Genomic DNA, 26,728 nt, shown 5'->3' with positions numbered 1-26,728 from the left:
ATGCATAGCATGTGTATCTGCAGCTACACATGCCATTGAATATATATATATATATATATGATGAACATTTAAAACTGATGTCAGTTGTGCTTGTGGAATACAGGAATTTAAAAAGGTATGCACACATTTATATTTGTCCAAACAGTCGTTTTAAGAAAGACAAACTATTGTAATAACATTCTTGTGTATGTCATCTGTGAAAAACAGATTATCACAGAGTCCTTAAAATGTCAAAGTATTTTATTTGCTACAATGCAAGATCCGGTCACAACATTTATGAAACCATTATTTAGATACAAAAGTCACAAATGAAAAATCCAGTAGGTGAAAAGTGGCAAGTTCAAACAGAAGAGCTGTGTAGAGGTTATAGAAATGTGCTATCAACTTCACGGTTACTCTCAAACCTTTTCCAAGTTTTCAGTAAAAAGAGGTGTTTCAGTGCTAAACACTGAAAAAGCGGTGTCATAAATTTAGTTTGCTGAACTGGGTTAAAAAAAGGTAGTCATCCTATAATAAAAAGTGATGGTTTCCTGTTCTTTAAATAAAATCATAGAAAAATCAAGCAGTGGACCAGCTCTAGCACTGAGTGGACTGAACTCCCCAACCTTGGTCTTCTGGAGCTAGTGTATAGGGTGATTGTGTCTTCAGATCTCTTTGCTGTACCCTGTACCTGTTAAGAAATCATGGCTAGCATATAGTTGTTAGCCAGATAATGGCAAAGACAATATGTCACAGAATCTTTCAACTCGGGACAACCTTCCGAAAAAAGGCTCAGTCCCACTGGAGTAATCTTTTAAGACTGGTGGTGAGTACTAAACAAAATGAGTAATAGGATTCTAAGACAGGCTAGCTGACCAAAACTCAAAAAACTCAAAAGCACACATCCAGATGGACTCCAAAACACTTTCCAGCAACATGAAGGTTTTCTGCTCTTCACACACTGTTTACCTCAGGGAAAACGCTCAGTGTGTCTGTTGCACGTTCATCAACTTGGTCTGCTTTCAAATATGGGAAAAATATATACATTTAGTAAGAAGTCCCGTTTTATTCCCCACTTCTCTGTAATTTCTGTTTAGTCTTGGGCAGGTCTTAGACCTGTGGCCTAGCCACTTTTTTTCCCCCTATGAACTTGCAACATTTGTACATAAAAAAGTGGATTAAAAACATGGCTACTAATTGGACAGGGTAATGCTTGAATAAAGTGCAAGGAAAATATTATAACTTACTGCCATTCAAAACTTAATGAAGTTTGGACCTGATTTATATCCTGTCCACCATATTACACATGCATTATATCCTATGGCACTTGTGATGTGTTGGAAGAGATATCCGTAATGTTTGTTTCAGAGTAACATCTGTGGAACTGTAAATCAGGCCTTTAGTGTCACAATCAGCTAAGTCAATGAAGGATAACTCAATTTATTTTTGATTATAGCTGTGGTACTATAGTGGTGTAGTAAGAATTCAGAACTTCTGTTTCTTTAAATTTGTGGCATTTTCTTTTCCAAAAGGTAGCTTCTCATTTCTGTATTACCATCAGGTTATTAAGTGGGTAGTGCACTTGACTTGTCGATTTTCCATTTTTGGCAATGGCATCAACTGTGAATATCAGAAGCAGGACTTCCACAGCTGTGATGGCCACTGACAACGTCTTTGAACAGATCCAGTTCTTTTGGGACCTAAAAACCAAACGTTGTTCCTCAGGATGATCCTTCCAAAGTAACAATCAACAAGAAAGCCGACGCTGTTGTTTTTCATCTGTTACAATGGAAATGCAGATTAAAATCTATTCCCAGTGCAGCGAATGGGACTTATCACAATATTTCTGAAACAAAAGTACCTTTAAGTACATTATATGACTTTTGACAAACGTAAGAAAACTAAACTGAGAAGATGAAATCACACATTTACAGAAACTTTTTTTTAAAGTACGGAACACTTCAAAAGAGTCACAGGCATCCTGCCAAATCCCTTTTTCTGTCCTTCCAAGAGATCCTTTCAAAGGAGACCAGCAGTGAGATAGTTAACCTTATCTCTATCCAATATGGAAGCAGGAAATAACTATACAAACAGTTCACAAAAAAGATAAGCCACATGACTAGTGAAGCAGACAAAAGACGAAGCTAAATCACAGAGAACTGTGAATTAGCCTGAGGGAGACAGTCAAACTATGAAAGTGTATTGGTTTTACCTACGACATGCTCTACACAGTATATTTAATGTATAGTAGCATCCAGACCACAGTTTTGTGCATTCCAGACACTTGCTTGTACAATCAAGCGCTCTGAAGGAGATTACTAAATCAAACTTCTAGCATTCAAAAGGAATACTATACATAACTAAGTATCAAATTTACAAAAGTGCAGTTGGGATGGGTCTTAACTGTAACTTAGGACGAGTATCAACTACACTAGTAACCATTTACCTCATATCAACCAAGAGAACACCAAATGAGCACAAATAAAACAAATGTCAAAATTTTGACAATTGGTTTCTGTAGTTGCAGGTTCTGCAGTATTCCAAGAACTGATAAAAGGTATCACTGAACCAATATTAAATACATTACATTGTAATCTTAAGTTTAAAGCAAGCTTTTTTTTTTGGAGCTGGGAGGGGCTAGACAGAAAGAGATGTGTTTAGTTTATTGCCATCCAGAATGCAAGTTTATATACAGTAGTTTTAGGCAGGCTGTTCAGTTACTTCTTGTTAAATGCAGTTCAAGTGTGACTACTTACTGATTCAGACCAAGGAACAATGGGTCACCAAATCAAGCTGCATTTCAACTTCATGATCCTCCAGCTTTTTTTCTGAAGCCTGTGAGACGCTTAACATTTACTTCTAAATAATGTGATCATTTTAAAGCAGAAAAACTAATCTGCACACAACATACACTTAAAATTATTACGCACTCGTAAAAGCTGAGGTAATAGCATTGGATTGCACACAAAATCTGCAGTATTGCAGGACAGATTTCCTTTCTTTCCCCGTGCCTTTAACTCCTTTCTGACCATGTCAGATTCCATTAAAACAAAAGAAATAGACAGAGCCTCAGTGTCACTGACTGAAGCAAAGCTGGAAGATCAAACGTGATCCAGGTATACATTATCAAGTGCTTGTTTCTTGCATCTGTTCAACTACTTGTCCTAAAACTTCATCCACCAAATCCGTGTCCCCATTTATCTCTTGCAAGTCCAGTTCCGGCATTATTGTAGCCAACAGGTGGCCAATGTTCAGTCGCAGAGATCTCAGCTTCAGGCTACAAAAGAAAAGAGCAATATTGCTGTTACATATCTGAATGTATTTCCTGTCAGTCAGTTTTTAACAACTAGTTTGAAACCAGTTACGGAATTCATTTATTTTTCATAAAAAACATTGAGTGGAAAAACGTGTGAATACCTATCATTAGTAACAGTAGTTCTGATTATTTTTCAAGCCTGGTTTTTGAATTTCTGTTCTCAAACCAGAATGGCCAAATTGCACATCGAATTGTTCGTGAATAGTGATGCCATTTGCAATGCGACCTGTGTACTATTTCATAGTCATTTGTGCAGCGGCAAAGCTTTGCAAAATGACATGCTAACTAATAATAATTCATAAGTTTGCAATATGTGAATCCTTGTGATTGGCTTACAATTCAGGAACGGTAGCCTGCAAAGACACATTTGACCTCCGTCTCTGCTTTCCCAACTCGGAAATATATTTTTTAATCAGCCACTGTCCATTGTGCCGATTTAAAGAGACCGACGCTGCTTTTTTCGAAAAAATGCTATTTTTCGAGCCAGTTGCCACCCTAACTTGGGGGTAGGTAACTTTTTAATGGTTTGTGAGTTGCAACTGCAGTCATAAAACAGGAGGCATCATTTTACGCCCCTCCTCTTGGTGATTTGCAAAAGGTATTTTACAAGTTAGAAACACTTTTTAAATTCCTAAAGTTCCTTACATACCTTATTGCAGTCCCAAAGCCTGTGAATTTGCGAACTGCAGGCTTTGCAGCGGCAAAATAGTGTAATTCATAAGGCCGTTCATCTTTTATAAAATCCCCAGCAGGCAGGCTGAGATACTGGAGAAGTTTTTTAAGAGGTGCTAGAGGGGCTGGGTCACGTGAAAGTTAATACACTACTGTAGGAAGCTGGCTATCTATGTTGTGTACCAAATGCAAGGGGGGCACTATGCAGGCAGTCAAGGCGACCCTTATTGTTTTACAGGGTTAAAATAATAACTTTTGTGGTAGTGAGGTGAGCAGTTCAGGCTTATCACAGGGTAGTGTCAGGCATTTGTTGAACACAGTGAATAAACAAGACACACATTCAAGAAGAAACTCGATTCCCATGTTCAGAAAAATATAGATACTTTTTATATTATATTCCAACACCAGAAAAAACTTCAAAGAAGGTAAGTACTGTTGCTATCTATTGATCTGCAAGTAAGTAGCAGTTTTAATCAAATGAGCTTTTATGGAGTAAAGCCTTAAAAGTACTTTTAAGGCAATGAGATCCTTGCAGACTGTTCTCCGGTGTCCCCTGTCAGTTGTAGAGCACAAGGGGAGGAATGTTTCTTACAACCCCAGTAGTACAGTTTTTCCTCCCCTATGGCATCTGGGTGCAGTGGGGCGGGACGAGTTGGGTGCCTTGCTCACCTCACAGTTTGTGAAAAGGAACCCACCTAGAAACAGGCTGCCGAGGGGGACTAGGGGACAAGTCTGGGAGCTCCCAATGAGGGGCTCAGCCAGTGAGGGTCCTAGGAGCAGGGATCACCATCGGTTGACTTGGACCCGGGCCGTGGAGCTCGGGTGCAGTGGGTTTTGGTCATCGGGTACTCCTGCGTCGGTGCACCCACAATTCTTGGGTAGACCTGCAAAGAGGGGACAAAAACAAGCCAGCAAGTCCAGTCTCGGTGATGGCCTCTGCGATGCTGACGTCCCTCGTCGGCTGGTCACTGGAGGTGGCGTTTGAGTCCAGTCTAGACTCAATCAAGTGCTAGTTGCTGCAAAGGTCTGGTACCCCGGGGATCGGTCCAGTCCAGCTCCAGTAGGTCCTGGGGTCTTCTCACTTGGTAAAGAGACAGGTTGGTCCTGCTAGAGCTAGGTGATGACCTCCTGGGTGGCTGCTGGGTCAGTGAACCTGGTGGTCAGTGGAATGGTGAACCTGACATTGCTGTTGGTGCCTGCAGGGAAGTGGCGGGAAGATGCTGACGGTTTGGCACACTGATATAGGCTCTCCAAGGCTCTTGGAGGATGCAGCTGCAGCACTAGTAGGGTTGTCGCAATTTTCAGGACAGGAACAGGTAAGCAGGCTGGGTTGGTTCCAAAGTCCACCAGCAGTCCAAGATGGCTTTCCTGTACACTTGCAATGTCTAACTGATTGAACTAGACATCACAGGGGCATATCTGTTTATGCACGTATGTCCTCATATCAAATATAATGCATCCTGCCTTAGGGCTATAAGGCCTGCTCTAGGGGTAACCTACATACATTAAGATGCAGTGACTGGGGCATGGCACAATGTGGGTGCCATGTTGTGTTTTCACTCATGGCTTGCTTGTGTCACGCAGTCTGCGATGGCAGGCTGTGTGCAATTTGTAGGGGAGGTGGGGGTCCCTTAGGGTGGCACAATACATGCTGCAGCCCTTAGGGACCCTCTCTAGTACCCATGTCCTAGGTACCAGGGGTACAATTGACTAAGGACTTACAAAGGTACTAGAGTGTGCCAATTGTGTACAATTAGACCTTTTACTTTGTTTTAGGGAAAGAGCACTGGCGACCTGCTTAGCAGGAACACAGTGCACCTCAAGTGGAAAAACCTCAGTACAAGTGAGTAAAAAGTGGGGGTGACCATGTCCAAAAGGGGCACTTTCCTACACAACCACAACCCCCCAACAAACGAATAGGAATGACACTAATCTTTACAAAGAGTCTTCATTTTCTAAGTTGCATTGGCATGGTCAATCCCAGGTCTGTGTCCCACTGTAAAGTCCATATCCTGTAGGGAGATGGACCACTTCAACAGTTGTAGGAAGCTGTTTTTTTTATATGGTGGACCAAAAAGAGGTACACTGTGTGGAGAATCCAGGCACACCCCAGAGGAATTACAGAGGCACAAATGACACCCCAAATGCTCTCTTTTGTGGTAGTGTGTGCAACCAGTTAGGCATATCAGAGGGCAATGCTAGGCATATAATACACACACAAAGACAGTAAGGGAGACACACACTCAAACAAATCAAACAGCAATTAATTAAAATAACATACTTTTATATAAATTTGGATACTAAGATCACCAGAGTAGGGTGAGTACTTTTAAAGTTATGAATTCTTACAGTTTTCAAAAGTTGATAGTGCAATTTTGGGTGCTGTAATGTTATCCTATAGGGGGAAAATGTATTGCATTCAGGCACTTAACAGCAACTTACGGGACTGCTCTCTGGAACTTAAGGTGAGTATGGGGCAAGGTCTGAGGCCACACCAACAGCTCTGGGGCATCCGGGTGCAGAGGTGTGTTGCGGCGTTGGGTGTCCTATTTACTTCAGTGGGAAACAGTCTGGTCAGGACGATACTGCAAGGGGGGGGGGGTCAGTCCGGGGGAACCCACAGGTGGGCTCGACTCTTGAGGTCTTCTGGCATGTAGAGACACAGTTGGACCACTTCTCCCCAGGCTGTGGGACTCGGTACAGTGGTGTCTTTTGGCGTCAGATCTGGTGGTGTAAATACTCGCAGTTGGAGTTGGCCTGCAGAAGAGGCTGCAGGCGGCAACTAGAAGTCTAGTCTGGCCAAACCCAAGGATGGGCTTAGCTACAGAGGGTCTAAGGACCCCCTGGGCATGGTCAACATCCTCAGCCTCGGTGTAGAGGCACATAGAGGTGTTATGTCATGGTGGTCAGGGACCTTCTCTGGGTCTTGGTGACCTTGTGAAGAGGAGAGAGAGAGAGCTGTGGAGCCACTCTCCTGAATGGCTCTGTGGAGCCTGACATTCCTCCATGGTATGTCTGCTTTAGTGCTGTTGGAATCTGAATTGGACCACTAACAAGGCTCAGTTGCTGCAAAGGCTCCATTACCCCTGGTATAGGTGAAGGGAGCCTCCAGTTGGGGGTCAGCATCTCTGGACTCGGGTAAACTGACAGGGCTGACCTCCTGGGCTCCAGTCTTCTCTTGGCTCATTAATCCCTCAGAGGCCCCGACGGTCAATGGGGCAGAGTACCGGACATTGCAAACATCGCCTCCAGATGCAGGGAAGCAGCTCCTCTGCTCCAAGGGAAATTCTCTGACGAATAGCACAGCACAGGCAGCTCTCAGGATTTCATGGAGTCTGCACTGTGGTAGCACAAGTGTTTCTCCTTTAGGGTCGGGTGCAGCAGGCAGGCTGGCAGGTTCGGCACCAAGTCAGTCATGCTCCTCTGTTCTGCAGTCCTGTTTGTCCGCGCCTCCTTTTGTGTCTGTCAAAATGTGAAGTACTGGTGTCAAGGGGTCCCCCAAATACTAAATTCTGGGGCATTAAAGGGAGTGATGGGTAGTAGCCAATGGGCTACTTAACCCTGGGGGGGCGGGGGGGTCACTACGCCCCATAGATGATCACTTCCTTTGGTAAGTGGGCATCACCCTGTCCCAGAATTCCTAATTCCACTACACATAAAAAGGTGAATTCCTAATTTTGTGTGCACTTCAGACTGGTCACCCTAGAGGAGTGTCCAGCCTGGAAGTGCAACATGCCTTCTGCATAGCTAATTTTCCTGCCTGTGCATGTGCCAAATAGGGCCTGACCGGATGGGGGTTGGCATCCCCTCGGCTCTTGAGGGAAGCCAGATCTGCATACCAAAGGCAGTGGGCTCTTTGAAGCCCCCCCTGCCTTGGAATACAGATTTGCAGGTCATCATGTTTGGACGGGTAACACTCCTGCCACAGCAGGCTTTCTTCTGGCCGTCCAACAGCATGGCAGCTAATTCCTAGAGGCCAGAAACTAGTCTCTGGTGGCAGGGTGGCTAAAACCAGTCAATCAGCACCCCAGTAGTTGGCAGGTGTTCAGGGGGCACCTCTAATGTACCCTCTGGGTTCATGTATTAATAAACCCAACACTGGAATCAGTGTGGGTTTATTAATAAGAGCTGTTTGATACCAAACACCATAGGTTTTAGTGAATTCATTATGTAACTGGGGAACGTTTTTTGACCAGTGCCCGGTACATATCTTAAGATGGCTTCCCTGTTTACTTGTACTGTCAGTAATTGAACTGACCAGCACAGTCGGTTTATCTCCTCATGCAGATCCTCACATGTAATATAATGCACCCTGCCTTAGGGCTGTAAGGCCTACTGGAGGGGTGGCTTATAAGTATTGCATGCAGTGTTGGAGGATATGACACACAAGTGTGTGCCATGTTGTGTTTTTAGAGCACCCTGTCATGCAGCCTGCAGTGACAGTCAGTCAGTCAGTCAGTCAGTGACAGTCTGTATGAGTTTGGTGTTGGGTTCTTTAGAGTGGCAAAAATTATGCTGCCGCTCTTAGGGACTCTCTTTAGTATCTATGCCCTAGGTAGCACTTGTTAAGGACTTACAGAGGTGCTAAAGGCCTGGCCACTTAGGGATCAAGTGACCAGTTGTCTTGTTTTTGAGGAAGGAACACTGGCACTGGGGACCTGTTTAGCAGAAAACCAGTGTACTTCAGTCAAAGTTGCATCAAACACAATGCAAGACGTATGTGTGTGTGTGTGTGTGTGTGTGTGTGTGTGTGTGTGTGTGTGTGGGGGGGAAAGGGGGTAGGAAGCACTCTGCAATCAAAACTCAGTTTCCTACAACAGTTTAGCATTTCCCCCCTTCATTTGCATCAACCATCTGAGAGGCCTTCTGGTCAGTTTGAACAATGAAGTCCAACGCTGTTCTCGGGGGAGAGATGTCCTGCTACTAAAAGCAACAAGCTGGTCCTGGCCATCATCCTTGGTCTGGGATAGAATTGTTCCTGCCCCATACTCAGGGGCATCTGTCTGCACAATTAACTGCTCTGTATGATCTGGAACTTTCAGAATGGGTGCTCAGCACAGAGCATCTATCAGGGTGTCAAAAGTATTCTGACAAATCACTGTCTAGTTTACCTTTTTAGGTTGCTTCTTGAAAGTGAGTTCTGTGAGGGATGCCACAATAGTACCATACCCCTTCACAAACCTCCTATAGCACTCAGTCAAGCTAAGGAATGCCCTGACATGGGTCTGGGTTTCTGACGCCACCAAGTCCAGAATAGTGTGGATCATGAGTTATAAGGGCCTCCACCTACAAGGTGGTCCAAGTATACAACAGTGTCCTGCTGTATCTGCCACATGCTGCGCTTGATGGTGAGTCCTGCATGTTGAAGTGCCTCGAGGATCTTTCCAAGGTGGATCAGGTGATCCTGCTAAGTGGAGCTATAGGCAGCAATGTTCTTATCTAGATATGCTGAACTAAAAGACTCCAACCCAGCAAGGACTTTGTTCACCAACCTCTGGAAGGCGTATGGGCATTCTTTAAACCAAATGGCATTACAGTGAACTGGAAATACCCATCTGGGGTCAAGAATACTGTTTTCTCTTTGGCTCCTGGGGCCAAACCAATCTACCAATACCCTGATTTTAAATAAAAACTACTGAGAAATGTGGGCGTACCCAGCCTGTCAATAAGTTCATCTGCCCTTGGAATGGGGTGGGCATTGGTCTTGGTGACAGCTTGACAGCACTGAGGCCCCTGTAGTCCACAAATAACCTCAACTTTGGTTTGCCTCCCTTGGTATGAGGTTTGGAGGCGGTAGGAGGCTGGCCTGGTGTGTGGTGGGCACCTATGGTACTTACACCTTATACCAGGTCCAGGTTTCCCCTCTTAGTGAAGTGTAGGCAGTGTCTAGAAGCCAGGCTTTCTAGAGGTAGCTGTGGATGAGAAGCCAAGGCTTATCTAGGAGACATGCGAAGCTCATGCAATACCATTGTAGTCACACAGCACTTACACACATGAAAGAAAACACTCGGTTGTACAAAAATAATGGTACTTAATTTTTTGGAACAAATGACCACAAAATACTAGACAGGTGACCCACCCTTAGAGGTACGTAATACACTAAATATATACACTAGCAATCAGAAATAGGCACAGAAAAGATTAGAAAACAGTGCAAATTGTAATAACCAATAGTGACCCTAGGGGGAGCAGAAACCATACACTAAAACAATGGAATACGAACAAGGTACCCCCACCTAGGTAAGTAAAATGTGTAGAGGGGAGCTGGGAGTACTAGAAACCACAGAGGTAAGTAACAGTACCCACCAGCGACCAGATATGCAAGAGTAAAACACTGGATATTTCCCCAAACCACCCAAAAGGCGGAAAAGACAAAAAAGACGACGCCCAGAGAAGACTGCAAGAAAACCAGCAGTGGATTCCTGAATAAAGAAGACCTGTGGAGAGAGGGGACCAAGTCCAAGAGTCACAGTGGAGTCCAGGAAGGGTAAGAGCTACTACCCACCCAGCTGTGGATGCAGGAGTTGGTCGACAGTGATGAAGAACAGGTCAGCACTGCAGCCCTGGAGCTGGAGAAGAGTTCCTGATGGATGCAGATGAAGCCCCACGCTGGAAGGAGGATTGCAGACTGGTGTCGGTGAAGGATTTCTACCAACAAGCCTTGGCAAAAGCAAACTCACGGATGGCAGAGAAGAGGTGCTGCCAGGGACCAGCAAGGCCCGGGAGGACTCAACCCAGGAGGGGGAGTCACAGGGGACCCTCAGCATCGCAGAGAGTCCACAAGAGCAGAGGCAGCACCCACAGGAGTCCCACAGGCGAGGTCATAGAAGGTGAAAGAAGGGGCCCACGCAGCACTACAAAAGAAGATCCCACGCCGCAGGAGAACCACGCAGAAGGCTGGGATTTGCAGGAAGGAGTGCTGGGGAATGGAGCTGCACGTCGCCTGAAGATCCCTTGGAGGAAACGCAAACTAGCCTTGGCGGCTGCAAGGGCCACGGTGCACAGGGGTACTGTCCTGCATGGGAAGGCAAGGGTTACTGCCATCCAAGTTGGACAGCTGGTAGAGAGGACTGACGGGAACACACCAGACCACCACCTGTGATGCAGGATACAGCAGCTCAGCAAGAGAGGGGATCCATGCAGCTGGTCGTCGCTTGCTGTAGGTGCCTGCGGTTGCAGGGCAGTGACTCCTTCACTCTAAGGGAGATTCCTTCTTCTGAAGAGTTGCAGTCTTCTGAGGATGCACAGCGAGGTAAACTGTTGCAAAGCTTGCAGGAACTCTGGACACAATGTTGCAGAAGAGTCTTCCTCGTGGATCTGCAGCTTGTCCGTTCATGGAGGGTCCAGTCGCGGTTCTGGTGACCAGAAGTCAAAGTCGAGGTTGCAGAGGAGTCCTGCTGGAATCTTAAAAGATGAATCTGAGGACCCACCCAAGAGAGAGACCCTAAATAACCCTGAAAGGGGGACTGGCCACCTAACCAGGTAAGCACCTATCAGGAGGGGGCTCTGATGTCACCTACCTGGCCTGGCCACTCAGAGGCTTCCAGAGTTCCCTGTCAACCTTGGAATCAATATGGCAGAACCCAGAGGACCCTCTGGAGGAGCTCTAAGCACCACCCCTGGGGTGGTGATGGACAGGGGAGTGGTTACTCCCCCTTCTATCGTCCAGTTTTGCACCAGAGCAGGGACCTGGGGTCCATGAACGGGTGTGGACTGTTTTATGCATGGAGGGCACCAAATCTGCCCTTCAAAGCAAAACCAGTGCCTTGGAAATGCTACCCCTCTTGAGCCAATCACACCTATTTCTAAAGGGAGAGGGTATAACATCCCTCTCCCAAAGGAAATCCTTTATTCTGCCTTCCTGGGCGTGAGCAAGTCAAGCAGCATGAGGGCAGAAACCTGTCTAGGGGTGTTAGCAGCTGGGGCTGCCCGAAAAAACCCTGGAAGACTGGTGGTAGCAATGCTGGGTGTCCTGTAAGGAACCCCCAGAGTGCATGAAATCATACAACCAATACTTGCAAAAGTACTGGGGTATGATTCCGACATGTTTGATACCAAACATTCCTACGTTCTGAGTTACCATTATGTAGCTGGACATAGGTAGTAACCTATGCCCAGTACACACATAAAATGGTGTCCCCGTACTCAAGAAGTCCAGGAAAATTAAGCTGGAGTTTGTGGGGGCCCTCTGCTAGTGCTGGGGTGCCCTTACACTTGCATCCTGCCCCCTGGGCTAGGAGGGCCTGCCATAGGGGTGACTTACAGTGACCTGGTAGTGAAAGGGTGCATGCATCTGCGCTGGCTGGTGCGTAAAGAAAAGAACGGACGTCAGAGTGCCAGGGTGGCGCCTATATAGGTCCCACAACTTCATATCTGGCGTGCATGATGCTGACGACTGATGCGGAGCCGAGCGATGCCACCTGACGACGTACAGGGCTACTGCTTGAGAAAAATCTCTGGATCCAGATGCCTGGGGGATATTCTATGGTAATGTATCTGCAACTAGAAGTCTCTATCAGAATACATGTTTAGGAAGAAAAACTTTCCTGGTTGAATTGGGACTAAGTACATAAAGGGACACTTGTCCTGACCTTAAAGACTTTCTTAATTCCTGTCTGCATACCCTAAGCATTCTGTAGAACTTTAATTTAAAAAAAAGGAGGGCAGTCAAAATAAATTTGAAAGTTCGCTGTAGACAAGAGAAAACAAACCGATGGCAGGTAGGAAAGGGTGCCAAGACAATATGCACCAAGAATACATCCAAGGACTGCCAAAACATTATGTGCAGGTGAATTCAGAGAGGGGATTTTATGGTACCTAAATTAATTAAATTCGATGCTCAAAGGCAGAAGAAGCACGATCACTGCAGCCTGTGCAGCTACAGCCTATCAAATCAAGTGCAACAGAGGGACTGAGGTGGGAGTTCAAAAGGAGCATGTTATGTTCATAGGTCCATCGTGCAGCTACGGACCTCCCTTACTGTAACATTACAAACAAAAAATAAAATTCAAGTTACGTACATATCAAGAAAGGAAATGCATACCTTTCAGGCGATCGGTTTGAACCATTTTCATTCCGGCTAGTTGTTTGATCTCTTTCTTCAGACATGTCTTTAAGGACACATTTTAACTGTTCGACTTCTGTTTTGAGTCTTTCAACATTTTGAGACATCTGAACCTTTTCCATTTCCAATAAATGAACCTGGAAAGATAAAATAATTTGAAGTATTAAGTGGAGCAGAATGCCCCTGTGTGAACTATTAGCTTCTACTTATTGCCCTTACTAGTCTGTTGTATTTTTTGCATTAGCCTGACTCTTTTTTGATCTGTCTCTGGGGGGCATTGTATTTCTTTAAAGTGGTTTTATTCAGTTACCAAAAAAAAAAAAAAAAAAAGGTCATGTTCAATAGCATTCTTCAGTATCGTCACTGCCCATACATTAACAGTATTCAATTAACAAACATTAACAAAAATACCTTCAGTCAGTGCACTTAAACCCATAACTCCCTCCGCGGAGTGTGCTCCACCACCCAGTGCCACAAGGTTGAATATCAATTATCATTAAGCCTCATGCTACCTACAGAGGCATCTCACTGTTTTTATTCTGTAGTTCGCCATCACTACATCTCATATTTTCACCTTCAACTGTATTCTGGCCCTGCCACACATAGTTGTCAGAAGGTCCCCTTCTGCAGCAGCCCATTTAATAATTTCCACAAAACAGGGGCCTTTTAACCCATGGCTACTTGTTGCATCACTAATATTGGGCCCACATCTACTCATCTGGATTTCAATTTTGTTTTCTTGGGCCTGGTACAAAGTCCCAGGATACACCTTTTAAGATGCATCAGCTCCACTCACCCTGTGATTTCCGACAAGACATCTGACACAGAGAGGACAATTCTGTACAATGCAATACCAAAATATGTTTAAGAAATCAGCATTGTATGCAGTACATCAGCAATATGTGATTCTGCATAGATCCTGCTCAATCTGTGTGTTTTCAGATAATCGTGCACAATGTCAATTTTAATTTTGCATTTCTGGATACTTCAGCCGGATGCGCTCAAAATGTTGTCACTTTTCCATCTGTGAACTGTCCCTGCAGCTCCATCTCACATCTATCTCCTAGTGTCTTGGTCTTAGTTGCTTACTTTGATTGGTGATTTGACAGTATAACATAGTTATAGCTTTCAGACTCCTGCCACAAGTTAAAATATCTTTCAGAACATTGCGAACAGGAGACTCCTCATGCCAGCATTGCCGTGATTTTTTAATTACCTGAACAAGCAAACTGCATATTAGGAGTTGTTCCATGAGCAGCCACTTGGAGTCACAAATACTCAAATGATGTGAACAATCTGGAACTGGCAAAAGTCTGAGATATAGGATCACTTTCCCAAAACTAAGAAATAACCAGCCTTCCTTGCGTCCACCATCATATTCGATTCTTAAACAGGTTAAAAAAAATCCAGGATCCAGTGAGAAAACACCTTTTATTTGAGGGGACAGGCACAGAGATGGATATTTGGCATCTGAATTTTGATTGTCACACCTTATTTGACAGCACTTACACATTTTTAACAATCATATTTATTGATTTTCTAGTTGTAGGAAAGTCCCCCTTTTTGACATGGTCACCCCCCACTTTTTGCCAGGTACGAGATTTAATTATGACTGAAAGTGCACTGGGTTCCTGCTATCCACGTCCCTAGTGCCAGATCTCTTTACCTCAAACTGTACAATTGTTCCCCAATTGGCAATACCTTTGGCACCCCTGTAAGTTGCTAATAAATAGTTCCTCGGGTAACTCGGGCAGGGCACCCAAGCGGGTCCCCTAGGGTACTACAGCCTGTATTGTGCCACCCTCACGGATCCCTCACCTAGCTCATGCAGGCTGCCATTGCACCTTGCATGTCTTGGTGCAACTAAAAATGAAAACCCAACATGGCACACATTCTGTATGCCCTGTCCCCAAACACTGCGTGCAAGTCACCCCAATCACAGGCCTTACAGCCCTAAGGCAGGGTGCATTATATTACATGTGTGGACATATCTGCAATTTCAGATGTGCCCCTGATATATCTTTGTCAATTCATGGTAAGTGATCAGGGAAGCCATTTTGAGTACATGTTCTAGACACTGGTCAATAAGAGTTCATCAGCTACATTATGGATTCACTGAAAATAGTGTGGGTTTATGAATATGAAATGCCTGATATCAAACATACCTGATTCCAGTGATGGATTTAATACTACATGCACCCAGTGGGCACCTTAAAGGTGCCCTGTGAAAAAAACCTACCAGCTACCTCTGTGTGTCTCTATGCCAGGGGTATTAACACACCCCTCTAAACAGGATGACCTGCAAATCTTCATTCGAAGGTAAGGGGGTTCAAAGAGCCCACTGCCCTTGGTGTGCAGATCTGGTTTCCCTCAGAAGTGTGATGTCAACATCCCCTGACTCAGGACCATTTGGCGCTTCAACAGGCAGGAAAATTCGTAGTCAGAGAGGTGTCCACCCTCAGGTCAGTTCCACCCCTCAGGTGAAATGCCTGATGTGGACAGGAAACTGAAAAGTCTGCCATCTTGGTGATGGCAGAACTAGGAACTCTGGGACAGGGTTATGCCTACTACCCACAGAAATTCAGTATTTAGGGGAGCCCCTGGCACCAGAAAATCAGACCCTGCTGACCTGAAGAAAGATGGACACTCCAGAGACGCTAAGGCAAGAACCAAAGAATAGTGACTGACTTGGCACCAGCCTGCTGCCTTCGACAATCATGACAAAGACACCTTGTCCTGCACCTGCTTATGCCTCCAAAAGCTCTGGAGGACTGCCAGTCTTCACCCAAACACCAGGAACTCCCGTGGAGGAGCAGAGCTGCTTCCCTGCATCTTACAGGTACCTAAGAAGAACTAAGAGGACTCCGGACCACCAAAACCAGACACTGGAAAGCACCACTGCACCCGTGCCCCCTAGTCTGAGTCGAAGTGGGCCAACGGTGCCAACGTGGTCCCCAGACCCTCCAGAGATGAAGTCCACATTGGGTCTCACTACTGTAACCTTCCAGACGATGCCTACAGCCTCTTTGTGCAGGCCCCCCCTCTACTACGAGTGACCTGGAGACAAAGACCCAAAGCCTCAGGACACCTCTGCACCTAGCCGCCCCTGACCAAGAGGAGAGGACCAAGGGTATCCTTCTGTCCCCTAGCCTCATGAGACCTAAGCACACTTGTTGGTTTGGCTGAACTGGACCTCCAGTCCATGCCTGCAGCCTCGTTTTGTAAGTCCCCTCTATCGCAACTGCTTTGATGACAAACCCAATGCCTAAGGACACCTGCACCCAGCTGCCCTGGCTCCAGGATAAGAGGACCAGAGGTGTCCCCACATCCCGAGCATTCCAAGTCTTGAACCCCCTTGTTGGTTCAGCCGAACTGGCACATCAGGCCCAGCCTGCAGTGCCTTTCTGACCCGACCAATCCCCACTGACTTCAACAGGGCACCCAATGCAGAACTGCACCTCTGTGCCCAGTCGCCCCAGTGCCACCCAAACGACCTGTTGGTATGGCCTAGGCCCCTGCCCTGTACTCATCTTAAGTCTGGAAGACTGGTCATGTAAGTCATTGCAGAGTCCCTGTTTGCCATATATGTTTTTCCTCCATAGGTTATCATTGCACTGCTGACGTTTCAAAACTAATAATTTCTACTGCAAAAGGTACTTACCTGATAATATTGATTCTGGTGCCTAAATATGGAAAATGTCACTTACCCAGTGTACATTTGTTCGTGGCATGTAGTGCTGCAGATTCACATGCTATGCATATCTCGTCCGATCTAGTGTTGGGCTCGGAGTGTTACAAGTTGTTTTTCTTCTAAGAAGTCTTTTTGGAGTCACAGGATCGAGTGACTCCTCCTATCGGCTACAGTGCGCATGGGCATCGACTCCATTGTTAGATTGTTTTCCCGAAAATGGTGAAGGAAGGAGTGAGAGAGTATAAGAATATAAAGAGATGTCCATGCAAATGTAAATGTATCTACATATGTACAAGTGATAAACTTAAATGACTACAGGCTTCCGGGGAGGAGGGAGGGTGCATGTGAATCTGCAGCACTACATGCCACGAACAGATGTACACTGGGTAAGTGGCATTTTCAGTTCGATGGCATGTGTAGCCGCAGATACACATGCTATGCATAGACTACAAAGCAAATCCTCCCAAAAAGAAGTGATGGCTAGCCTGTAGGAGTTGAAGTTGTTTGAAATAGTGTTCGTAAGACAGCTTGGCCAACACTGGCCTGTTGCTTTGAAAATACATCTACACAATAATGTTTTTTAAATGTATGAGGAGTAGACCATGTGGCAGCTTTACATATATCAGCCATTCGTATGTTTCCTAATAATAATGCCATAGACGCTGGATGAAAAAGCCAAATTAGATTTTTGCAAATGAAGTAGGTAGCATACAATATCTTGTATTGATGCTGTAAGTGGATCAGCGTTTTTAGATTGACAGTAGTAAACAAATCTTTTCCATTTGTTAGCATAACATTGTCTAGTGGTAGGTTTACGTGCCTGCTTGAGCACTTCCATACATTCTAATGGAAGTTTTAGGTATCCAAATTCTATGACTTCAGGAGCCAAATCGCTAAATTGAGAGCACTGGGGTTTGGGTGCCTGATTTGACCTTTGTTTTGTGTTTACAAATCTGGTTTGTTTGGGAGATTGGAATGAGGTACTACAGACAGATCTAGGAGTGTTATGTACCAATGTTGACGTGCCCCTGTTGGGGCTATGAGTATCACGGTCAGAGATGTCTGACGTAGTTTGTTGACCAGAAAGGGAAGGAGTGGGAGAGGGGGGGAAAAGTGTAAGCAAATATCCCTGACCAATTGATCCATAGAGCATTGCCCTTGGATAGGGGTTGTGGGTGTCTGGATGTGAAGTTTTGGCATTTTCTGTTTTCGCTTGTTGCAAATGGGTCTATTTCTGGTGTTCCCCATTTTTTAAAGTACTTTTGAAGTACCTGAAAGTGAATCTCCCATTCGTGTGTTTGTTGGTGATTTCTGCTTAGGAGATCTGCCAGCTGATTGTGTATTCCTGGAATGTATTCTGCTAACAGATGGATGTGATTGTGAATTGCCCATCTCCATATTGTCTGGGCTAGAAGGGACAGCTGGGATGAATGTATCCCGCCTTATTTTCTGAGGTAATACACGGTCGTCATGTTGTCTGTTGCTGTCAGAACAATCTTGTGTTTGAGAAGGGGTGGAATGCTTTTAGGGCAAGAAACGCAGCTAATAATTCTAAACGATTTATGTGAAATTCTTTCTGTTTGGAATCCCATTCCCCTTGAATGGTATGGTTGTCGAGATGAGCTCCCCAACCTATCTTTGATGCATCTGTCGTTATTGTGGTCTGAGGCACAGGGTCTTGAAATGACCGCCCCTTCATTAGATTGCTGAGATTCCACCATTGAAGGGACGTGTGCGTGTTTTGCAGTCCATCAACACTAGATCTTGCAATTGACCGTGTGCCTGAGACCATTGTTGTGAGAGGCATTGTTGTAAAGGTCTCATTTTGAGTCTTGCATGTGGTACTATCGCTATGCAAGATGCCATCATTCCTAGAATCTTCATGATAAATCTTAGTGTATTGTTAATTTGGTTGTATGTGTGGTATGAGATTTTGGAAAGTCTCTATCCTTTGTGTATTTGGATATGCTACGGCTTTTTGAGTATTTAGAATAGCACCTAGGTAAGGTTGTACTTGTGCTGGTTGAAGGTGAGATTTCTGGTAATTTAGAGTGAATCCTAGTGTATGTAGGGTTTCTATTATGTACTGAGTGTGTTGTTGGCATTGTGTAAAATTGCTTGATTTTATTAGTTGATCGTCTAGATATGGAAAGACGTGAATGTGTTGCCTTCTTAAATAGTCTGCTTCTTTTGCTAGTGAACACTCTTGGAGCTGTTGTTATGCCGAATGGCAGAACTTTGAACTGGTAATGTTTTCCTGCTATGACAAACCTGAGGTATTTTCTGTGAGCTGGATGGATGGGTATATAGAAATATGCATCTTTGAGGTCTAAAGCAGTCATGTAATCTTGTGTCTAATAGTGGAATGACGTCCTGCAGAGTTACCATGTGAAAGTGTTCTGACAGGATATATAGACAGAGGCCTGAGGTCTAGGATAGGCCTTAGAGTGTCATCTTTTTTGGGAATGAGGAAGTATAGTGAGTATACCTCCTGTTCCTTGTTGAGAATGTGGCCCCAATTCTATTGCTCGTTTTAGTAGTAGTGATTGTACCTCCTGTTGCAACAGAATGTTGTGTTCTGGGGACAATTTGTGGTAACGTGGTGGAATGTTTGGAGGGGTGGATATTAATTCTAGGCAATAGCCATTGCGAATAATTGATAACACCCAATTGTCTGTGGTGATATTTTGCCAATGATAGTGGAATTGCTGTAGTCTTCCCCTCACAGGAGATGTGTGGGGTGGAGTGGTGGGAAAGAAGTCACTGTTTGGATGGTGTAGTGGCTTGTTTTGAGGCTTGGAACTTGCCTCTGTTTCTACAATAGTGGCCTCTATAGGACCCTCTAAACCCCCTTCTCTGATATTTTTGCTGCTGTTGTCCCTGCTTTGCCTGGGAGGTAGAAGCTTCAGAGGATTGTGGTTTGAATCCTCCTCTAAAATGGGGCCTGCGAAAGGAGCCTCTATATGGTGACATGTATAATGGTCCCATTGCTTTGGCAGTATCGGAGTCTTTCCTCAACTTTTCTATGGTCGTATCGACCTCAGGCCCAAATTAGTGTTTGTCAAAAGGCACGTTGAGTACTGCCTGTTGGATTTCTGGTTTAAAGCCAGAAGAGCGTAGCCATGCATGCCTCCTTATTGTAGAGGCAGTATTTACACTCCTTGTGGCTGTATCGGCAGCATCGAGGGCAGCCTTATCTGGTTGTTACTTATGGCCTGTCCCTCTTCTACGATCTGTTGTGCTCTCTTATGATGCTCTTTTGGGAGGTGCTGTAGGAGTTCTTGCATCTCATCCCAGTGGGCTCTATCATATCCGTTAAGAAGTGCTTGTGAATTTGCAATTCGCCACTGGTTGTCCGCTTGCGTGGGCACTCTCTTGCCAGCAGCATCAAACTTCCTACTCTCCTTAGGTGGAGCAGCATTCCCTGAGGACTGGCTATTAGCCCTCGTTTTTAGCCGCACTGCAGGAGCAGGTTTGTACTTATTGTCAATACGCAGAGTAATTACTCTAGCTTTGACCAGTTCACTAAAAATGTGGTCTGCATGTTTGACCATTCAAGGCAACATGGGGAGGCACTGATATCTAGAGTGAGTGGAAGACAGAGTGTTGATAAGAAATTCTGCTCTAGGGGCTCAGTATGCATAAGCACCCCATGATAAGCAGCTACCCTGGAAATAACCTGTGTGTATGCAATAGTGTTTTCTGGTGTAGAAGGCTTGGAGGGGTATAAGTCAGTATCATTATCTGGAATAGGATCCGGGTCATACAGATCCCAAGGATCCACTGTATACCCATGAGAGTACTGTGAGTGCTTTGGTGAAGGCAACGGTGGTGAACTAGTGTGTGGAGGTGAAAAAGAAAGCTGTGGTGAATGAGGAGGAGAGGGACAAGTACTGGCTTCTCCTTTTGTTTGTACATTTTTGCTGGTGGTTGAATAGAGTCTAATTCCTCTTCAAAAGCCAGCTTTCTTTTAGTTTTCAAGGAGGTGAAGTAACAATTCTGCCAGTCTCTGTGTATATGGATTCTGGATTGTCTCTCATCCATAACCTCCAGTATGGGTTGAATCTCAGTGTCCTCATCAGAAGGTCTGTAAGATTCCTGCATTGGATTTGAACTTTGTTTGAGGCGGCTCGAAAGTCCTTGTTCCTCTGTATAAGCTTTCTTGGGTTCTGAAGTTTGCATCTTTTTTGGTCCTGAAAATGGAGTCTGCTGTTTCAGTGCCGAAGCAGGGCGTCGAAGCTTCGAATCCAATGAGTGAGAATGCTTACTGGAGTCCGAGGCAGAACTTTTTACCAATTTACTTGACTCCGAAGTGGACGAGGGAGTGGCCTTTTTCAGTGCCGAACCCGAAGGTCGGTCAACAACAGTTTTTTCAGGTCGAACCATGGCCTTCTGGAAGTGGTGTACCCAAGGTCTTCAATGTTTTTTTGTATGTGGACGTAGGGGCAGACGTACTAGCGTGCTAGCCCCCAATGATAGGCATATCTTCTTCTGATTCTTGCTCGGAGTCGGTGTCTTGGATGGGGACTGCTTTATGCGCTTGTTCTTCCATGACGTTGAGATGCTCTGTACTTTTCAACACCACCTCTAACCTTCTGGCTCTCCGATCCCACAAGGTCTTCTTAGATCGAAACGATCGACAGGCCTCACAAGCCTCTTCCCGGTGGTCCGGAGAAAGACACAGATTATAAACCAGGTGTTGGTCTGTATAGGGAAACTTTCCATGGCATCGAAGGCAGAATCTAAATGGAGTCCGATCCATCAGGTGTCCACACGGTAGGCCTGAACAAGCCAGAGTCACGCGCACGTGCCCAGGAGGGCGAAATCTATATTCCACCGGTACTATCGGTTCGAGGCTAGATGGAACGTGATCGAAACAATACTGATGATTAAATGAGTTTTCTAAAGTTTCCGATTCGAATTCTCAGAGCGAGAGGAAGCGCGTCCGAACCCTACAGCGGAAAGAAAACAATCTAACAATGGAGTTGATGGCCATGCGCACTGTAACCGAAAGGAGGAGTCACTCGATCCCATGACTCCGAAAAGACTTCTTAGAAGAAAAACAACTTGTAACACTCCAAGCCCAACACTAGATGTCGGAAGAGATATGCATAGCATGTGTATCTGCAGCTACACATGCCATTGAACATATATATATTGAATTGTGTTATTTGCTGACGGTGTGTCTACAGCAGATGTCTACCCCCTAAAAGAGCATCTTGGGCCTGCTAGAACAAGCCTCTGTCCACTCATAAGGAAACTCCTGGACTCTGCCTGGTATACAACAAAGAGCCAGCTTCCTACACTAGCCAAATGTTTTCATAAAAACACAGTGACTGCACTGTAGAACATTCATGGCTTTCCGACCCTTGTCATGATTTATTTAAATTGCTACATCTGATACATTGTCAAAATATGGAGGGCCCCCAGTCCTGGATATCTGTCAGGCTGCAACATGGGCCTCAGGGCACATGTTTACAAAGCACTATTGCCTTAACAGTCAGGATGGACATTCTGACCAGTGGACTGAGCCATTCCATGGACCCATCACCTGGGGAAAGTACTTCTTTTGCATCTATTCACAAGGGGAGTAATCTGCGGTTAGATGTATCCATCAGAAGAAGTCATTTATCTTCAGCAAAGGTATTTCTGGTGGATCCTCTAACTGCAGATCCCTCACTGACCTCCTTCCTCCCCATTCTGTGAAATGTAATGTTTTATCTAAAAACATCCTAGCATAGAGATTCACACACTGGTCATGCCAGTTTCCTACGTCGGAGGGCTTGGAAAGCAACTGACGTCAGCACACCTAGGTAGATTTTATATGCGCCCTGCTTGTCACTTTTGGAGCAGGACAACACTGGTACCGAGCTTCACGACACCACCTACTGGTGAGCAGTATGACTGCTTTTGAGTTTCCAGGTGGAGTCTGATGCCTGGGGGAATATTCACAAGGTAAGGAATCTGCAGTTACAAGTATTCATTAGGAAATCTTCTAGTCGCTTATCTTTGGAAATGGTCAATTGCCCAGTAAGGAGTAATACCTTGTCTAAGTATTCCTGCTCCAGCTTATGCTTCAATTACTTAGCAACGTGAGCTATCACCATGTTGCCCTGTTTGTGGGAGGCTCTTTTGAGATGCAAAAGTGTTAACTGCACTGTACTTTTGGTTATTGCATTGCGCTTTCCTCGTATGGCTGTCACCTTGCGAAGCAAATGCTACTAGACTGGGCCTTGTGCTCGCTCAAATTTTTGTGGCTCTACTTCCAGGTGACCCCACTTTTTTTTTTTTTTACGTTTCTTTCAGTTGGCTAAGGCCCCTACACACTTGCCTGTTATTACAGCCTTGAAAGATTCCTAGTTGCAGGCATAACCTTTCTCACATGGGAGGTTGAGCTGAAAAAATTCATCTGTCTGGGATCTGATGTTTCCCCTCTGTACTGGGTCCCTAGTTAATGAGTGATACAAAATGCACTTCCACCTCGAAGTACACGTTGTTGTCTCTCCAGATTAAGCATTCTTAAACCAGGGCGTTGTTGGAGTGCGCAATGGTAACAGCATCTCAGAGTCTTGGACCCAGATACTTCATTTGTTCTAGTCCCTATTAACTAGGGAATAGTAAATTCTCAGGTATGTTCTGTGGATGTCTAAAAAGAAGGTATAATCCGTCGGATTTTGTTTTTCGCTCCACGTGTTATGAAGGCCTAGTGAATTTACCATGCTTTTAAGTATTAAGTGTTTTGCAGACTGTTCGTTAGAGGAATATGCCCCTGAACCACCTTTCGATGCATCTAATACTAAATTGAAGTCCCTTTGACTACAAGGTCTTCCCTTGCGTGGCCTATTAAAAAAGGACACCAGAAAGCTTTACTACCCCAACATTTTGGTCATACACTGTACCTATCACCATTCTTCTCCATGGAGATCCTGAAACCAGGGCATACATACCCTTCCCTGTTGGTGCTGGTTAATGGGGTAAAGCTAAGGTCCTTACGATAGAAGGCCTACTCCGTAAGGTTTTGTCAGAGCAAGCAGCTTGTAAGGGCACTTCCTCAGATGTGTCTCATGCAGGGAGATTATATCAAACCTTTTGTCATTAATTAAATAAACCTTGTTGGTGGTAACTAAGCTTTCAAAAAAGGTATTGTACACATTTGGTCTCGAAGCAGAACTCAGATTCTTCTAGTCATCAGAAAATAAAGTGTGAATTCTATCATAGAAGTATGGATTCTTTTATGAACACGGCGGCAAGAATTTGCATTATATGATCAAGATGATGTTCAAGAGATTATTAAAAGAAAATGCTGCTGATGTGATGGACAAGAAGTACTAGTGACCTTGTTCATAATGATTGGACTGCTGCAACTTTGTTAAATGTCCACTTTCTCCCCAGGCTTCAGGGGTCATATAGTTACAATAGTCAAGTATTTGTGTTCGTTCCTGCGGAAGGGAGAAATTAAAGTGCTAAAACATTAATGCCTCTGGTGTCTTCATAAAATCCAGGCTTTTCTTCAGAAGCACAAAGAAAATCTACACAATCACTGCTCAGCAAGATGTTTCAGGGAATTTACCTGCCTATTGTGGAAAGAGCTTTAATGACAAACAAATCTCCTGTTTTCACTTTTGATAATTTAGCTTAGTAGGCTATAGACAGGACAAAAGCAGAAAATGAATGCATATTAGTAGCAGCATATCTGTATTGTATGCAATTTATACACGGCAGTTGATCACTGGGAAGAGTTGTGCATTTCAAAAGGAATGGCAATAAGAACAGTTATATGTGGTCTATATGGGTTAAGCATAAAAACAAAGAAATGCACTTCTGTACAATGCATCGTAATGACATACCTTATGTTTAAATTGGTCTCTTTCAGTACTGCAGGTATCCAACTGCCTGAACACATTGTCGAGCTGCAGTGCTATTTCATCCACTTCACTATTCGTGTCGAGGCTCTGTCGGACGGCACATCTCCTACATTCAGATTTGCTACTCTGTAGCAATTCACACTGCTGTTTATACGAGTCCACCTCCTTCAAGGCCTTCTCATACAGCGTAAAAATCTGCTCCTGGCTCAGACTACTAATGCCATCAACGTTGTGAATAAGCATGGCATCACCTTGGTCTTCCTTTTTCACATACTTCTCGGTCATTTCGGACAGCTGCGCTTCCAATGTTTTCACTTGTTTGGTCAGAACCCGGCATTTTGCCAAGTAACATTCTTTTTCTTGGTCCGCAAGGCGAAGCAGGCTCTTTAACCCAAAAATTGTGCTTTCCATATCTCCCACACATTTTGAGGAGTCTTTAGGGATTTCAAATGCAGTTTTCTTTTCATCCAGTACAGGTTTCTTGTCCTCTTCGGGACATTCTTCTTCTTCTTTTTTAATGATCACAGGCTGTTTCTCAGTTTGTGTGGCTGTGGTTGCAGCATCCGCTGTGTCGGCAGCATCGCCTGTGCCAGCTACCTTGCCCTCGTCATTCAGAACGCCCGCTGGAATTGCATCCGGCTCTGCATTTATACTTTCACATTTAACTTTTGAAATATCACAGTTCGCTGATGGCTTTGGAGTGCTGCTGTTCTCTACAATGATAACATCGCCCTCGTCGTTATCCTCCAAGTCAATGACACTGATCACCTCCTTTTCATTTGACTTTGGTTTCTTTGCAGGCACAGGGGTGACGGTCCCCGAAAGTGATCGCTTATTGCTGTGGTGGTGGGAAAAGCAGACGTTATTCCTTAATGCAACGCAGGACAGATTGCGGTTATATGTGTTCTGTACAATACCATTAATGTAAACATTTTTCTGTATTGGAGGTACTTTACACAAGACACGCTGTAACTTGTGCACCCACCTTGTATTGATGGTACCAAGTCAGTTGTGCTTCGTAGTGCCCTGGCTTCAATTTATTTATGTACTGGGGAGGATATAACGACCTGGGCATTATGTACTGCAGACAGGTAAACTAGAATACCGGTTCCTAACCTTTTGACTTCTGTGGACCCCCACTTCATCTTCAATGGAACTCATGGACCCCCCCACTGAGTCACTACTGGAACCCGACCTAAGAATGTTCGATGATCTGAACCACAAAAGAATACACGAAGAATACAGAAACAAGCATTCAGACAACTGATTCAATATTTAATTCACAAACAATATTACAAAATAAAAGTTTAATCAGAAGGTTGGAGCCGGTCTAAATTCAAATGAGGCCACTCATCGTCCATAATATATTCTGTTTGAGGATACTGGCTTAATTTTTAGCCAGCAGTTAAAAATTCCTCCACATTTACAGAACGTTTTAAAGTTTTCAATTTTTCTTTGTGCTTCTTTATTCATATAAACTTTATTATTCTGCTAATATTATTTAATTTTCTAAGCAGCCACAGACCCCGTGAGTAAGCTTTGTGGACCCCAATTGGGTCCCCAGACAACAGGTTAAAAACCACTGGCCTACAGAAAACAGGTTTAAAAGCGGCACTACTTGCCGTCCTCTTATCTAATTTAGCATACAACAAATTCAGGTGCACGAGGTACCAAAAGGCAGAAGGTGACCAAGGCACAGGGTGCACAAGCAAGGCCACATATATTCATTTCAGTTTTGTCATATAGTACTAAGGTATGTCTCCCAGTCACAGGACCTCAAACTACTTAAAAAATACTGGAGGAAGGGATCCGGAGGAAGGGTGCATAAATGTGATAAAAAGTAAGGTGAAAGTTTTTTTTTTTTACACATATTTAAGTTTGACATATAGGGCGCTGCACCTATGAATCTCTACATCCCAATTGTGGTAGGTATATTTTTTACCATAGCCAGACAACAATAAAGTGCCAGGGCATACCACTGTCTGACCTTTTCCCTTTTGAAGGGTCAGCCCATGCCACAACATGAGTTTCCTCCCTTCAAAGGGTCCGCCCATGACACGGCATGCCATTTCCTCCCTTCAGTGGTCCAGACCATGCCACAGTCTATATTTTCCCCCTTGGAAGACCAAGCCCACAACATT

At 44.6% G+C, this 26,728-nt stretch overlaps 1 protein-coding gene across 2 annotated transcripts in view; it reads right to left on the bottom strand.

The window, feature by feature from the left end:
• Positions 1 to 222: 222 nt before the first annotated feature.
• MORC3 (MORC family CW-type zinc finger 3) overlaps positions 223 to 26,728 on the bottom strand; it is a 327,051-nt gene continuing 300,545 nt past the window's right edge. For both annotated transcript variants that reach the window (XM_069202531.1, XM_069202532.1), the window contains exons 15-17: positions 24,570 to 25,425; positions 13,011 to 13,168; positions 223 to 3,256 (exon numbers count right to left, since the gene is read on the bottom strand). In XM_069202531.1, coding sequence (XP_069058632.1) covers positions 3,106 to 3,256; positions 13,011 to 13,168; positions 24,570 to 25,425 — 1,165 coding nt within the window. In that variant the 3' untranslated portion in view covers positions 223 to 3,105. The remainder of the gene's footprint in view (positions 3,257 to 13,010; positions 13,169 to 24,569; positions 25,426 to 26,728) is intronic.

The sequence above is a fragment of the Pleurodeles waltl genome, chromosome 8 (genome assembly GCF_031143425.1).
Source record: "Pleurodeles waltl isolate 20211129_DDA chromosome 8, aPleWal1.hap1.20221129, whole genome shotgun sequence".
NCBI classification, from domain to species: domain Eukaryota; kingdom Metazoa; phylum Chordata; class Amphibia; order Caudata; family Salamandridae; genus Pleurodeles; species Pleurodeles waltl.
Note: the sequence above shows the minus strand (reverse complement) of the source record. Positions and strands in the feature narration are given on the sequence as shown.